The 16,344-nt window shown below is 43.1% G+C and overlaps 1 protein-coding gene across 2 annotated transcripts in view; it reads right to left on the bottom strand.

Moving 5' to 3' along the window:
* Window positions 1–16,344, bottom strand: part of ZC3HAV1 (zinc finger CCCH-type containing, antiviral 1) — a 57,127-nt gene that overhangs the window by 20,263 nt on the left and 20,520 nt on the right. For both annotated transcript variants that reach the window (XM_005609440.4, XM_070265943.1), the window contains 6 exons: window positions 16,081–16,333; window positions 11,855–12,985; window positions 11,306–11,404; window positions 8,779–8,902; window positions 6,032–6,206; window positions 625–745 (listed from right to left, as the gene is read on the bottom strand). In XM_005609440.4, coding sequence (XP_005609497.2) covers window positions 625–745; window positions 6,032–6,206; window positions 8,779–8,902; window positions 11,306–11,404; window positions 11,855–12,985; window positions 16,081–16,333 — 1,903 coding nt within the window. The remainder of the gene's footprint in view (window positions 1–624; window positions 746–6,031; window positions 6,207–8,778; window positions 8,903–11,305; window positions 11,405–11,854; window positions 12,986–16,080; window positions 16,334–16,344) is intronic.

Below are 16,344 nucleotides of genomic sequence, written 5' to 3' on the forward strand. Positions count from 1 at the left end.
ACCATATTCAGGGAGCATCCTGGGGTATAGCTGACGGGATGGTACATTCAGAGGGAGGGCAGTTCCCACCCTGATTTCTTACTAAATACAGCAGACAGATTGGTAGAAGCTAACCAGAAGATTTTCCCATGGTGGCTCAGATGAACATGGCAGAAGGCAAAGTCTTTGGTCAATGTGATGGATAAAACCATTGACCTATGATGAAGCCCAAAAGAAACAGCAAAGTTCTAAAATTCTGAAGGCACCCACAGGCCCGGGGTCTCTGTTGCAGTCATCAGCACCTGGAAATCCTGCCTCAGCCTGGGAAGCAGCCCACCCAGAATCAGCAACTTAGAACAGCAGAGCTGGACATACCCCCACAGACCACTTAGTCCAGTCCCCCCATTTTACAGACAAAGGAACTGAGGCCTAGAGAGGCCGGGTGCTGTTCCCAGGGTTGCACAGCTACTGTGTGTCCGAGCCGAAGCTCTAGAGCACGGGTCTTCTGATCACCACTGGCTTCCACACCACCGAACTGCTTGCCTTGCTAAAAAGAACCCTGATTCTGGGGGTAGCTTACACATCTGCTCTGCTCCCATTCCCGCAAGTACATCGCGTGCTGGATTCAAACCAAGCAAAACTTACCTTGGAAACTCAGCTCGTAGTTCCGTGAACCCGCCTGAAACGGCACCACTCCTCTGGGACAGCAGAGAAAGAAAGACTCCAGGTATGAAGAGTCGATGCTCGAACTTTCCTGATTGTCTGTCTAATTACAGAAAGAAAAAAAAAAGGTAACGACTTCAAGGGAGGTTTTTAAGAAATCCCTACCATTGTATCTTATATAATTTTATTTCAGCCATGGCATTTGAACAGAAACACATCTGGCCTCCCAAACCAGATTGTACAGGCTTCCAGGTTGGAGTCACCCCACAGCCTTTTGTCATCTTCTTCATCACCGGGCTAGGAGAGAGCAGTCTCCTGCAGAAACTGACCATACGCTTGGCGGATGCCTGAAAAATAGAGCTCTTTGCAATAGTCTCTTCACACCTTCCATAAATATGACCCAAGTGTACAGATCACTTGTACCCATGGCACAGACATCATGTCCACACTGGCTATCTAACAGAATCCAACACTCCAGCATGAAACAGAACACACAGCTCTCTTCACCTATCACCTGACGAGAAAGCACAGTTGAGAGCTGCGGTGAAGGCAGGTGAGGCGCCAACAGGTGTCCTGCTATCCGAACGCAAGGGACCTACTCCTTCTCCTCTGCCCTGAGCCAGCAAATAAAATTAACCGAGCCTCCACTCAGTCAACAACATGGAAAAAGCACCTGGATTTGCACCGACTGGGGCTAAAATGAAAGGGGGGAAGAACATCCCCAAATGAAAAGATAGAACCTCTGGTCTCAAGGCCTATATGAAGGGTCTGAACATTAGAATGGGTGGGTAAAGGGAAGTCTATTGATTCTAGCCAGGGGGCCGGCTAGGCCACCATTCCACTGTCCCCATCCTATGGCAGGGGTGCAGACCAGGGCAGACAGGATGTAAGCCCCTAACGGCATGGGTTCCCAATATTAATGGTGAGGAGATACTTGTTCCTTGTGATCTAGAATGGAGGAGCTAATGACAAAAAATCCTGCTGGCAGCTGGTGGTGGGAGGGGGCTCCCAGTCCCTTTAATGACATTCCAGACTCTGCAGCTTTCAGCTACACCGCCCCCCCAGCCCCTACCCCATCCCCCTAATGGAAATGCCTGCTGGATGTAAGGGGAGGGCACCAGAACGAAAGCATCCAAGGAAACGGCCCTGGGTGGAGAAGAGCCTGAACCAGGTCCCTTTAGCCTAGAGAGGAACATGGTGGGGGCAGGAAAGCTGGACTCGAATATTTGCGCACAGTGTAAAGTGGGGATAAACTTGAAGATTTCAGGAGGTAGAACCAGGACAAATGGGAGGAAGGGACCAGAGGGCCATCTTTAGCAGAACTTTCTGAATTACAGCATCCAACAATTAAGTCACAATACGAAGACTGTTGCAACAGCGGCTGGGACACTATCTGTCAGCATGATTGTAAAAGAGACTGCCCTCTGGCGTGGGCAGTGGGAAACTGTTTCCATGATCAGATGATGTGCTGGTAAACCATACACCTTCCTCAGACCCCAAGGAGCAGCTAAAGTGGGCAAACCCCTGCGAGCACAGGGTGGGGTGAGGCACCCCAGTTTGACGACTCAAATCTCTGCCCTCATCTCCCGTTCCCGCAGCTGAAGCCTCGTATCCATCAACTGCCTGCTCAGCTCTGCAGAACCCTGTTCCCGGCTGGAAAGAATCTACAAAGGCCAGAGCCTTCAAACTTTTAACAGGAGCGTGAATCCCCCAGGCATCTTGTTAAAATGCAGACTATGATTCAGGGGAAGAGTTTTAGATTCTGCATTTTGAACAGCTCCCGGGTGATGCTGATGCGGCTCGTCTGTGGACCTGACTTTGCCTAGCAAGGCTCCAGGGTCTAGACCACTGCGATTCACTAGAACTTTCTGTGATGATGGAAATGTTCTCTGTGTTGTCCTATATAGTAGCCACTAGCTATATATGACCACAGAGCACTTAAAGTGTGACTAGTGCAACCATGGAACTGAATTCTTAATTTTATTTAAATTAAATTAAGCTTAAAATTAAATAGTCACATGTGGCTAGCTGCTGTCAGACTGAACAGAACGAGGCCATTAAATCAGTGTCTGAGCATCCGGACAGCCTAGCATAGTTCACTCAGGCCTTCCTCTGGCCCTGCCTTCACACTGGACTCCAGTTCTGAGTGGACAAATGAATGGCAGAGCCTTCAATCCTTTATCCTCCCAGAAGACTTGAATTTATGTCTGTTTCAGCAACGAGGGCTTGGCTTTCGTCCTGTGCCTACGTGACTGCCTTGATCTCGGCTTTCTAGAGCTGTGGCTTGCCCTTGCCTTGGGCAATTCTCTCAGGCCATGGTCTCCCGCCCCTGGACCCCAGCTTTCACCGCTGCTGAGCTTCGCTACCTGCTGGTAAACATCTCCAAGGGTCTGGAGCTGCACCGCCTGCCAGATGCAAACCCCATGACTACCAGGCTCCGTCCTGCCCCACTGCTGCCTGACTGCCCAGCTGTTTAATTATCACCTCTCCCAGGCCCACGTCCTCTCCGTGTCTACCGTCTATGTAGATACTGGTCCTGGCTAAGCACCTTAATTCCCATATATCAATTCTACCTTCCAGAGAGTTCACTGTCAAAGCATATGCACCTACCTTTTGTTGGTAAAAGTTTCTGTTCTCCTAGTTCCTAATAGGGAGGTTCCTAACCTGGAAAGCTCAGTTGCCTAACTCTTATTAAAAATTCAGTTACAGGAAATAAAACCTGTAGGGTCCTCTCTGAAGGCCATACAGTCGCCTCTTTTCTCTAAATATTCTAACCTATACACTGGATCAAACCAGGCCACCGAAGAGCTGAAAACATGGACCACAACACATGGAACCGTGAAGGAGACCAGGCTGCTCGTTACGATGGTGGCTCACATCTCCTGGAACCATCATTTTTATTTTGCTTGAATAGCCAGCAATGAAAACCCTAAACTTAGAGTCTGTTTTTCCTCTGCTTTCTTTTTTTTTTTTAAATAGCTCAAGAGCCAAATCAATTTATAGAATGATGGGTCTAATTAATATGAAACAGCCAGCGTTTATTCACATCTTCAAGAATATTTCTTATAATAGACACACGCCGCAGATTAAATGAAAACAACATTTTATGTGTTTGCAGGTTGAAAGATACAGTCTAGAATTTTGCGTTTAACAAAGACTGAATGTCCCAAGGGAGAACTTTGCATTAAAGAAGTTTTATCAGGAAGTTTCCCGATGTTTTTACTAGGGAACATAAGTGACGGAACTTGTGTAAATTTAAATATCATCTAGTCCCCACTCAGAGTTCTCTTTGGTCTCTGGGACCCTGATGTCACTAGAATGCAAATGTTTTCCAAGCTTTTTTCCTTATCTTACTGAAAATTGCAGGTATTTGACATAAGAACCAAGACCTATAGTTTATTTTTATTTTAACCAAGGCTAATCAATTTGAGTTTATAATTTCTATTTCCACAGACACCTCGCAGAGTCACTTTTATAGAACTGCACTTTGACAACATCCTTGTCTTGAACGTAAAAGAACCTGTACAAAGCTTAACATCACAGGAGCCTTCACACCGAGGGGCTCCACAGGCCACGGCGGGAGAGAAGAAAGCCAAGAGGAAAGGGACCAAGAGACTGGACTCTGAGCCCCTACCCTATTTCCACAGGGCAGCTCTGCTTTACCCGAATCTGCTCATTTAGATTCTGTGAAAGATCGTTTGATAACATGTCTCCGTTGCTAAGACAGTTGGGAAACCACTGTGCTACTGTCGCGACGGTAGGACTGCTGTTGAGGACCTCGCTCACCACAGCATACACGGGCCCCTCTATGTGGTCCCATAGGAGATGGTTTTCTCAGGCCTCTCTAACAGGAAAAAGTGGTGCTTCTCCTGAGTAAATTTTGTCTTCTTCCCACAGAGGCACTGGAGATCTTGTTATAGACTGTTTTCTTTGTTTGCTTTGGCAACTAGGCAGCTCGGAGATAAATTTCTATCCCATTGATTTCTAACTGCATGGAACCTCATGCTGGCATTCCATGTCCCTGGCTTGTCTTCTTCATGTTAATCTCTTTCTCAACACTCTGATTTCATTATCTACTTAAGGGCACTCTCTCTCTGTAATCCCATGAATCAAAGGGAGGAAGGGACACTAGACAGAAGCTCTGCTTATCTAGACTTCTATCCTCTATTACTATGTCCCTGTGTGGGTGAGCCTAGAATCTTCTAGTTCCAGTCTTTCAAGGGCATCTGAATCCAGACTCTGACTGAATCCTAGTGACCATCTACATCAGTCTTCTGACTTCTCATTCTTGCCTTCTTCTCTGGCTGGAAGCAGGAGTCTCTGTACATTTATGTACAGTCATGCGCTGCATAATGACACTGCAGTCAGTGACGAACCGCATAGACAACGGTGGTCCCAAAGATTAGTACCGTATAGCCGAGGTGTGTAGTAGGCTAGACCGTCTAGGTTTGTATAGCTACCATAGAGGAGGAAGAAATTATCCTCTGCCTTTCTAGGTTCTTCTGGCTGATCTAAGAATTAAATTGACATGAGATACATTAACAGGAGAAAAACAAACAAAAGTTTAATAACATGTATACATGGGAGAAACCCAGGAAAACTGAGTAATTTGCCAAGATGGCCAAAGCCCTCACCTTAAATATTATCCTCAGCTAAACACAAAAGATGTTGGGGGTGGGGAGAGTCAGGGACTTCAAAGGGAAGGACAGTAATTCACAGGTAGGAGAAAAAGAGAAAACATTTGGAAAACAAGTGTTTATTTAGCCACACAGAAACAGAAGAACACAGAGGGGAGCCGAACAAACTGGGTTTTCTAGGTTCCTCCCTGTCTACTACCTGGCTCATGTCATGCTAAGGTGATAGCTTGCTTCCCAAGACAGGTTTTCTTTATCTGAATCCTTTTAAGCAGTCAAGGGAGAGATAACAAAAACATTCTGAGTCTTATGTTTCTTAAAAATAAACAGCCTAAAATAATCGTGTTAAAGAGACGTATTTTGGGGTGGCAAATTTTGTTCCTGTTCAGTAGACTCTATGATGTTCGCATAATGACAAAATCGCCTGACGACGCAGTTCTCAGAACATATCCCCATCATTAAGCAACACATGACTGTACTGATACATGGAAAGCTATGTCAAGGTTCCACTTCAGTCATGTCTCAAGGAGTTCCTTAAGAATAATTAATGTAAGTTTTTGTTTAAGATTATAATCAGAGTACATGCATGCTAAAAAAATGCAAATACTGCTGTGTATAAAGTAAAAAAGCACCATTTCCTCTACTCCATGCACTCTCCACGGGTAAGCACATAGGCAGCAAACATTTTATTAACAGTTTTTTTCTGAAGTTGGCAAGTTTAAATGAGAGCCTCCACAAGGAGGAAGAGTACTCACCTTCTCCCCGTATTGAACCCATTTGTCAGATTCATTCCTCCAGTACCAAATCCATTTTGTGGCGAAGACACAGTTGGCTGGCATCATGACAGATGAAGGCGTGGAGATACGTCGGATGGGATTAAAATCACAAGTCATTTTCTGGAAATTGACTCTATGATTTCCAATAGAAATGCTAAGAGGGAAAAGTTTAAAGTTAACAAAATGCTTCCTTGACCACTGCTTTCTATACCCTGGTCCTCCCTAACAAGAGCACAGAATTAAAACTTTAGAGCTGGAAGAGATCTTCAAATTTTCTTTATACAGCTCCAGGTCTTACACATAAAAGAAAAAACTGTGAAATACAGAGAGGGAACGTAACTTGCCTACCCTACATTTTTTTTTTAAAAGATTTTATTTTTCCTTTTTCTCCCCAAAGCCCCCCAGCACATAGTTGTGTATTTATTTTTAGTTGTGGGTCCTTCTGGGTGTGGCATGTGGGATGCCGCCTCAGCATGGCTTGAAGAGCAGTCCCATGTCTGCACCCAGGATCCGAACCGATGAAACCCGGGGCCACCGAAGTGGAGCTCTCGAACTTAACTACACGGCCACAGGGCTGGCCCCTACCCTACATTTTTAATGGTGTCACAAAAAGTGTCCTTCCTTCAAAAAATATCCCCAAATAAAACTGTGCCCACAAAACAATTGATGAGCTCAACGTCAAAAAGTGAGTTAGAAACCCATAGGAGGTCAGTTTTTTCAATTATTGTTGTTTAAATAGTTGTCAAAGTGTGGTCCAAGACCTTTTCAGGGAGCCAGCAAGGTCAAAGTTATTTTCATAATAATATTAAGACATTAATTGACCTTTTTATTTTCATTCTCTCACAGGTATACAATGGAGTTTTCCAGAGGCTACAGGATGTGTGATTTCACAATAGATTAAAGAGATTCGCAGAAATATAAAACAGTGTCATTCCTCTCAATGAATTTTTTGTTTTGTTTTGGAAAAGTTATTTTGATAGTTATTCATATATACAGTTATACGCATATAACTATATGTTATATAAATATAGTTATATAAAAATGTTATTTACATTAGCGTAATGAGTTTACAGTCATGTGCCACATAAGAACGTTTCGGTCAATGACGAACTGCATATGCAGTGGGGTCCCATAAGATTAGCACCACATACCTGGGTGTGTAGTGGGCTATACCATCTAGGTTTGTGTGAGTACACTCTATGATGTTTGCACAATGCCAAAATTGCCTAAAAACGCATTTCTCAAAATGTATTGCTGTCATTAGCGATGCATGACTGTATTGTTATTTTTAAATGAATCAATAAATACTTAATTTTTCTCAGTTTTTATTTTTAACGTGGTAAATATGGATGATAGCTACAATCCATATAAAAAGAAGCTCTTTGGGATCCTCAGTACATTTTAAGAGTGCATGTAAACTGAGGTCCTGAGACCAAAAAGTCTGAGGATTCCTGCTCTAATGAGGACCTCATAGATCAGTGGTTCTCAGGCCGGAACAATGTTGCCCCCGCTACCCACCCAGGGAACATCGGACAGTGACTAAAGGCATCTTTGGTTACCACAACTAGCATCTAGTAGACAGAGGGCAAGAATGCTGCTAAACAGAGCGCACCCCCCGCCCCAAACAAATCATTATTTGGCCCAAAACGTCAGTAATGCTAAGATTGAGAAACCCTACTTCAGGTTTACCTAGCAGGGAAAAAAAATACACCTAGAAATGGGAAAATAGCTGATGCCTCCCTCTAGTGGCAAAATGCAGCCACACAGAATCTCCACCCCAAAATCACTAAATTGGCAGACGATGAAATGTATGTAATTTTTCCCCCTAGAGAATTTTCTTATAAAACTAGTATGCATCTTATAAACACAGCCGTGTGGAGGATCACCCATTTTAGCCCTGACAGAAACAGAAACAGAAAGTCTCCTCTTGGATAGCTCCAGGAGAGAGAAATCAGTTAACATGAAGGCAGGTGTAAAATGCTCAACTGTACAACAAAATTCTGCACTAGACTATATGAAATTACTCAAACCATGTCCTAAAATTGTGAAATTAAGCCAAAAGCTCTTTTGAGTTAATCATTTAGCATGTTTAATAATCCTACGATGAGGGGATCGGAACACACACCGACCTCTGCATTGTGTTTTTCTGCAGGACACATTGACAAATATTAACTAAACAAATAATTGTGTCGCTGTTTACCTCACTTGAGTTAGCAAATATTCCCAGAATCCCTAGTATTAGCCAGGCTCTGAGTGACTGAAAATCTACCAGGCTTTTGTTTTTTCTTTTCTTTTCTTTTCTTTTCTTTTTTTTTTTTAAGGAAGATTAGCCCTGAGCTAACATCTGCCACCAATCCTCCTCTTTTTGGAAGACTGGCCCTGAGCTAACATCCGTGCCCATCTTCCTCTACTTTATATGTGGGACGCCTGCCGCAGAGTGGCTTGATAAGTGGTGCGTAAGTCAGCACCGGGCATCCGAACTGGTGAACCCCCGGCCACCTTAGCAAAGCACACAAACTTAACTGCTACACCACTGGGCCGGCCCCTTGGCTTATGTTTTTTCTTCGTTAACTCAGCAGGCATTTGCCACTTATCTCAAGAGTTATCTCAAACTTGAACAGGATTCTGAAGGAAAACTGTTTTTTCTCCTTTACATAAGCCTGGTACTATGCTTTCCTTTGATGATGCCGTGGATCTCACAAGCCAGAGTCCAGCCACCAACTTACAAGATGATTTTGGGGTCACAGTAGGCCTTCTCAATATTCTCCATGGGCTGGAGGTCTGTCCAGGTGTTTGCAATTGACATCTGCCACCGGTAGGGCAGGTGGAAGTGAACATTGTTGCATCTTTCTACAAAGACAGAGAGGAGGTCTGAGGGTTTGTTAAGTGGGGGTTCTAAGCAATTCAACCAAATTCACTGCTGGCTTTCCCCCGAAAGACCTGCCTTTCCCACCCTGCCGGTCCTGCATGCAAGCACACTTCCCATCTGTACCTTTGCTCATGCTGGCTCCTGCTTGTATTGCCCCATATTCCTATCTCCCGGTTCCTTTATTATTCATGGAGACTCATCAGAAAACAAAAATTCCCCACTCCCCAAAAGGTCTCTTTACCTACATGGAAATTTCAGATCATTCTAAATTTATAGTTACTCTTTCTGCACTCCACATGTGGATGTATGGAGACAAAATGCTCTCCAGCATAGACACCTGCTTGTATTTCCTTGGAACCCTGGCCTCGCTAACCTCATTCTGTTCTCATCTGAGCTGGATTTCACATTCCCTTAGCCAGCACTCAGTAGGCAGTTTGTGCTTTATTATTTATGTATCTACTTATTTTATATAATTTTCTCATTTGCGGATGGTTTGATGCCCCACCTTAATTACAAATTCACTGAAAAGCTTACATCACTGTTTAGCTTACATCTCCCTTGCAGGACTGGCATAGGGCTGGGCATGCAAAAGATGGCTATTGAATGAATGTTTGCTAAATGATAAATTAATGTTATAAGTCTACAATACAGGAAAATAGAAAGTAGTTCTGTTTTTCACCATTTGCACTCTGTTATGTTTAAATCATTTTGAACTATCCAAAAGACGTGTGACTACTTTAAAACAAAAAGAGGCAGGCTTGACATCACAGGGAAAGCCACAGGGTGGCACTGCCTGAGATTTGGCTGATTCAAAAACACACAGCCCCTTGTTATAGTCCATACCTCACACCCATTAGAATGGCTGCTATAAAAAAAAAAAAAAACAGAAAATAACAAGTGTTGGTGAGGATATGGAGAAACTGGAACCCCTGTACATTGCTGGTGAAAATGTAAAATGGTGCAGCTGCTGTGCAAAACAGTGTGGCAGTTCCTCAAAAAATTAAACAGAATTACCATATAATCGAGCAATTCCACTTCTGGGGATATACCCAAGCGGATTGAAAGCAAGGTCTTGAGCAGATATGGGCACACCCATGTTCACAGCAGCATTATTCATAATAGCCAAAAGGCAGGCGCAGCTCAACTGTCCACTGATGGATGCATGGATACACAAAATGTGGCATCTACAGACAGTGGAATATTGGAATAGTATCCAGCCCTAAAAAGGAAGGAAATTCTCACACAGCCTACAACATGGGTGAACTTTGAGGACGTTATGCTAAGTGAAATAAGCCAGTGTCACACACACGTACAAAACAAAAACTGTTTGATTCCCCTCATATGAGGGACCCAGAGTAATCGTTTTCATAGAAACAGAAACTAGAGTGGTGGCTGTCAGGAGGAGGAGGAACGGAGGAGTTGTGGTTGAGTGGGTGCAGAGTTTCAGTTTTCCCAGATGAAAAGAGTCCTGGAGACTGCACAACAATATCAATGTAACTAACACTACAGAACTGTACACTTAAAAATGGCTAAGATGTGAAAATCTACGTCACGTGTACTTTACCACAATTAAAAATAAAAACAAATTTTTTTTTAAGTTAAAGACTTGTGATTTAGAGAACACAGGGCAGAATCTTCCTCTTCGGACACCAGGCAAATAAGTCTAAGACCACTAAGTGATCGAGCACATGAAATCAGGTGTGATACCCAGGCCTGAGATAGAGGCAGAAACGTGAGAACAGGGTAGAAGGAGAGGACAGAAATTCGTCCCAAGCACAGTCCCGTGGGAAATATTTCTACAGGAAGCCTGGTGGGACCGGACAGTGAACAGGTGTGGCTCCTCAACTGGAATGACACACACGTCATCAGTCATACGGAGCACCCATGTCTCTTCAGTACACGCATGAGGAGCAATGGGAAAGAGCCCACGGCCCAGAAGAGACAGTGCCTAAATAATGAGAGGAAACAAACTTTGAAAATGCATCTGCTAGGATACTTTTGTCTTTTGGAATTATTTGTTGTTTGTTTGCTTTTAGTATATGAAAAGATGGGTCCCTGATCAAGCGTAATATTTCACCTAAAATTGAATTGCAAAGGAGAAAGTATAATATGCAGTAGTGAAGAACATGGGCTGGCTGGGTGATTTAGGGTCAAAACCCAACTTGGCTACTTGTGCATGTGAGGTCTTAACCTCTCTACGCCTCCAGTTTCCACGTTTATAAAATGAGTTAAGAACAGCACCTACGTCTAGAGTCGATGTGAAATTTAAAGAGGTTGCATGTAAGTTCTTAGTATTGTGCCTGACAAACAGCAAACGCTCAGTAATGTTAACCATGTTACTATTAATAAAGTTTCTGTTTCTAGAAAGTCCTTAAGTTACTCACTACGTTGACAACCCTTATACAGATTGTCAAGACAAATTTCCTTTGAGTCATGATCATCCATCCTGGAAGATGTGGTATTCGCAACGTCAGATATGGAATCTATAAAACAAAAGAGGATACGTGTATGCTGATCTTAATGTTTAAGCCAAAAATCAAGATACCCGGTATCACAATGGGAAAGAATATCTGAAACTGGGGCCAAGTTCAAGAAAATTCCCATGATTCACGTGTTATTGATGAAGGCCTACATGCCTCCTCCATAAAAGCGAATATAAACATTAATGATCACATGAGAGTTATGCTTCTTTCTTAAACCATGGTCAAACTATTCCTGTCCCTGATGAGTGCAGCAACTTATTCCATATGGTTCTACTGGTTGGTCCTTCCATCTTCATGTCAGTCTCTGCACCAGTACTACCCTTTAACCAAAACCCTCTTACTATACGCCCTTTCATAAGTGCAGGGGAACATCCAAAGATAAATCACCAGCCACAGCCACTTTGCTACAGACACAAGACATGGGGCCCTCTTTGTCCTTCTGTGACTTACTCAGTGCAGAGCCTGGGGTCCTTCTTGAAAGTTCATTAGCAGGGGTAACAGAGATTTGGGCAGAGTTCTGACCATGGGTCCCATAGGCTGCAGCTCTGTTGCTTGAAGAAGGTGTAGAAGGGGACCCCTTGGCCAGAGTGCTGACTTGCACAGGGGCAGTAGTCTTCCCAGGTGTGGGCAGGACCTGGGTTCTCAGATTCTGACTTCCAGAGCATAACATGTCCTTATCCCCTCTGACTGCCGATGGTAAGCCAAAACTGGTGGCACCGGTTCTAGCTACCTCAGTAGCTTCATCTGTAACTTTACTAGAGCCATTTGGCGTGTTATGGTAAGATTTACCAGCCCCAAATCTCTTCTCTCCGTGTTTATCGTTAACAAATAATGCTGAAATATCACTGTCTGTAATTTTGCCAGTGATCTGGAGATTACTGTGAGTAGCTCCAGTGTCCTGATTCCTGGGTAACGATTTTTCCCTCTGTCTACTGGTTGTGGTTTTGTAATTGAAAGATCTTGTGGAAGTTACATCTGTGGCCATTCCATCAACATTATTATTAAAAAGCGGAAAACGCTGGACATCTTGACTCCCACTTCTGCCCTCGTCGTCCAAAGAAAACATGCCCGTGCTCTTTCTGGTGGTTATGATTTTTGGTATTTGTGGAGAACCAAGAGGAGAGCAGGAGGCAGCTTGATTCTGAGGAAACAAAATCTCTGCACTGGCAGCTTTGTTAATCAGCTGGGATGTGGGGCCCTTCCAGATGGAACCTGGTGTTGAATCAGAAGTGCGGTAACTGCTGCCTTGATTCCCGCGAAAGAGACGCTCTGGACTCCCATTCTCTGCAAACCTCTGGTTTCCTCCCACTTGACCTGTTCCTCCAAGATTGGAAGGCTTAAGCGAGACGAAGGCTGGCTGCAGGCAATCCTGACTCCCCAAATGCATGAACTTGTGGGTGAGATCCTTCACAGGTACATCATCCAGGGGAGCCTTGCCGCTGATTTGGTCTGGACTGGGTGTGCAGGACCTCTCAGTAGAAGCTGAGGCAGACGGAAGAATTTCTAGACTGCCATGAAAGAATCGGTCTCTACTCTTGCTTCTACCTCTATATGGCGCATCTCTGCGATGTGAGGAAGGAGCTAGGAAGAGAAAACAAAACAATGAAAATTAGTGCTAGCACGATTGACTTCTTACCCCTGTTCCTCCTCAGCTTTTCCAGGTTTGCCACCCAAGTTCTACCAAGTTACTTGTCCTAATCTGGCGTGTAAAAATCTTGAGAAACGCAGTTATGACGGTGAAGGGATCCTGCCATTCTGCTAGCACAGTGGAAGGCACCATCCCGTGGCCCAGGATAACAGTCGGACTGACCCTGGCTCTGCTTGGCTTCTCTCCTGGGACTCAGTCCCCAAACCCCCAAAATCTTAAGTGGGGCTATCCACTATCCCCTGGTTCAAGTCAGCACTCACCGCTATGGTGAATGGAGAGACAGACTAGTGCAAATCAGGGAGAATTTTCCAAAAGTCACTTAGATTTTGCCCATATTGAGATATAGGTGTACCTAACAAGTTAAGGATTCACAATCCTTAGAACAAACAAAAAGAATGAAACTATGGTGTAAAGGTCTGATTTCATTTAAGCTGGACATTTTTCCAGTGTTCTTCATCTAGCCCTCAAGAGCCCAAGCTTAAGCGAGTAATATCAAAAAGAATTGGCTTCTTTCTAGAACCTAGAAATCACACCTACCAGGAAGCAGAGACGAGGCAGGAGTGAGCGTGTGTGTCTGTGTGTACATGTGGTATACATGCATGTGATGTTTATGTGTGGTGTACTGTGTGTGTGTGTGTGTGTGAGAGAGAGAGAGATGCATGCATGTGGTATATGTATACTTAGTGTATGAGGTGTGTCCATGGGTGAGATATATGTGTGTGGTGTGTGCAGGGTACCTGAGTACGTGAAGTGTGTGTGTGTGGTGTGAATGCACGTATCTGTGTATGGTACGTGCATGTGTGAAGTGTGTGGTATGTGTGTGTGTGATATAGGTGAGGTGTATGCATGCGTGTGGTATCTATATATGTGGTACGTGTGTTGTGTGTGTGTGTGTGTGAAGCATGTGGTATGCGTGTGTGTGATATAGGTGAGGTGTATGCATGCGTGTGGTATATATATATATGTGGTATGTGTGCTTTGTGTGCGTGTGTGTGGAGTGTGTATGTGTGTGGTGTGGGTTGTATTATTGTGTGCAGAGAAGGGAAGGAAGAGAGATCCTTTCTCTTCCAAACCCAGGGGGCAGCAGGAATATAGTAAAAACCAACATCCTCCAGTCAACAAAATAGTTAACTAGGTAGATTAACTATTTGTGATCATAAATAAAGATTTCTCTTGTATACAATAAATTTATACTGGGAAACTACCCAAAAATCACCCCTCCAGATATTCCCCTTTCAGAGAGCATTGTGGTGTGCGGGAAAAAGCATTACATGTGGAATCAGAACACATGAACCCTGCTACTCTCTAGTGGTGTGAGGCCTAGGAAACATACTTTTATTTATTCATAGTATTAGCCTTCATTCTCTTAAAAATGAATTAATGCTGCTTGCAATAAAAGTCACTTAAAATTTCTGAGTCTCAGTTTCCTTATCCATTAGGTGAGGCTAATAATACACCCGCCTTTCTTCGGGCTTTTGCTCTGAGGAACAATGACAAGATATTTTAGGTCAAAGTCCCGTGTAAACTATAAAGCATTTCTCAAATATAAGATGTAATTGTTTCTTACCTCTTACAGAATCTTAGAATTATGTATGCTACTTACTTTATAAAATTCACCTCTTCTACATCCACTTCATAAAGACATTAAAAATTGGCAACTGTTAATACCATTAAACACAGGAAAATGCTTAAGAAATAGTACTGATCACTTCACACCCATCAGGATGGCTGTCATCCAAAACCAGAAAATAACAAGTGTGGGCAAAGAGGTGGAGAAACAAAGTGTTTTGCATTGCTGGTAGGAATGTAAAATGGTGCAGCCGCTGTGGAAAATGGTATGATGGTTCCTCAAAAAACTAAACATAGAACTACTGTGTGATCCAGCAATTCCACTTCTGAGTATAGACCCAAAAGAACTGAAAGCAGGGTTTCAAAGAGATATTAGTACACCCATGATCATAACAGCATTATTCCCAATAGCCAACAGGTAGGAGTATCCATCCATTGTTGGATGTCATTGTTTATCCATGAATGGATCAACAAAATGCAGTTATCCGTATAGTGGAATATTATTCAGCCTTAAAAAGAAAGGAAATTCTCAAACAGGCTACAACATGGAAGAACTTTGAGAACGTTATGTTAAGTGAAATAAGCAACTCACAAAAAGACAAATACTGTATGATTCTACTTCTGTGAGGTTGCTAGAGTGGTCAAATTCATAGAGATGGCAAGTAGAATAGAGGGTGCCAGGGGCTGGGGGGAGGAGGGGGTGCAGTTAAGGTTTAATGGGTACAGAGCTTCAGCAGAGAAGATGAAAACGTTCTGGGGATGGATGATGGTGATGGTTGCACAACAACATGAATGTACTTAATGCCACTGAGCTACACACTTAAAAATGGTTAAAATGGCCAATTTTATGTTATATTTACCACAATTTAAAAAACAAAAATAATTTTTAAAGAAATAGTACTGAGGACTATAAATTAAATTGTATATAGTTTTGCATCAATGCTAAATTTCCTGTATTAATTGTATTGTGGTTATGTAAGAGAATGGCCTTGTTTTGAGGAGGTCCACTCTGATATTTAGGTGTGAAGTCTCCTGATGGCTGCACCCCTCAAATGCTTTAACTACAAATATATTATGTGTGTGTGGGTATCTATACATACACATATATTGAGAAAAAGTGATAAAACAATTGTGACAAAATGTTAACAACTGAATCTAAAAAAATGTTACCTTTTTCCCTTAAAAAAAGATTTAACCATTAGCTTTTAGAAAAATGATAAGCATTTTTAAAACTCTGGTGGAGGGGGAGTAGCGCTTAGCACAAAAATCAAATGGCAAAATCGCCTACATACTATGATTAAAATTATGCAAAAATTCTGAATGCATATGGACAAGGTCTGAAAGAAAACTAAACAGTTTTATGTGGTGACGTAGAGTGATTATAGGTAAAGTTTTTCTTTCCTTGTGATTTCTGTTTATTTCTGTTTATTCTGTTAATTAAAAAGTAGAAAGCATTTACCTCTTAACCCAGGGGCTTTCTTTCGGCCATGCTTGTTGTTACAGATGTCCTGAATGTTCTGGACCACGGCCTGGCTCAGTCCGTGTTCCCTCATGATTGCCAGCACCTTTCTGTCCATCAGGTTATGGGACCTGAGACAGTTGGCATAACTGCAATTCCCTCGGGTAAAGTGTTCACAGATGTGGAGCCTCTCACACGGTGGCTGCTGGTTGCAAATCTGTCTTCGCCCCTCTCCTTTATAATTTTTGCATATCTATAGAAGAA

This window comes from Equus caballus, chromosome 4, assembly GCF_041296265.1.
Source record: "Equus caballus isolate H_3958 breed thoroughbred chromosome 4, TB-T2T, whole genome shotgun sequence".
Classification (NCBI taxonomy): Eukaryota; Metazoa; Chordata; class Mammalia; order Perissodactyla; family Equidae; genus Equus; species Equus caballus.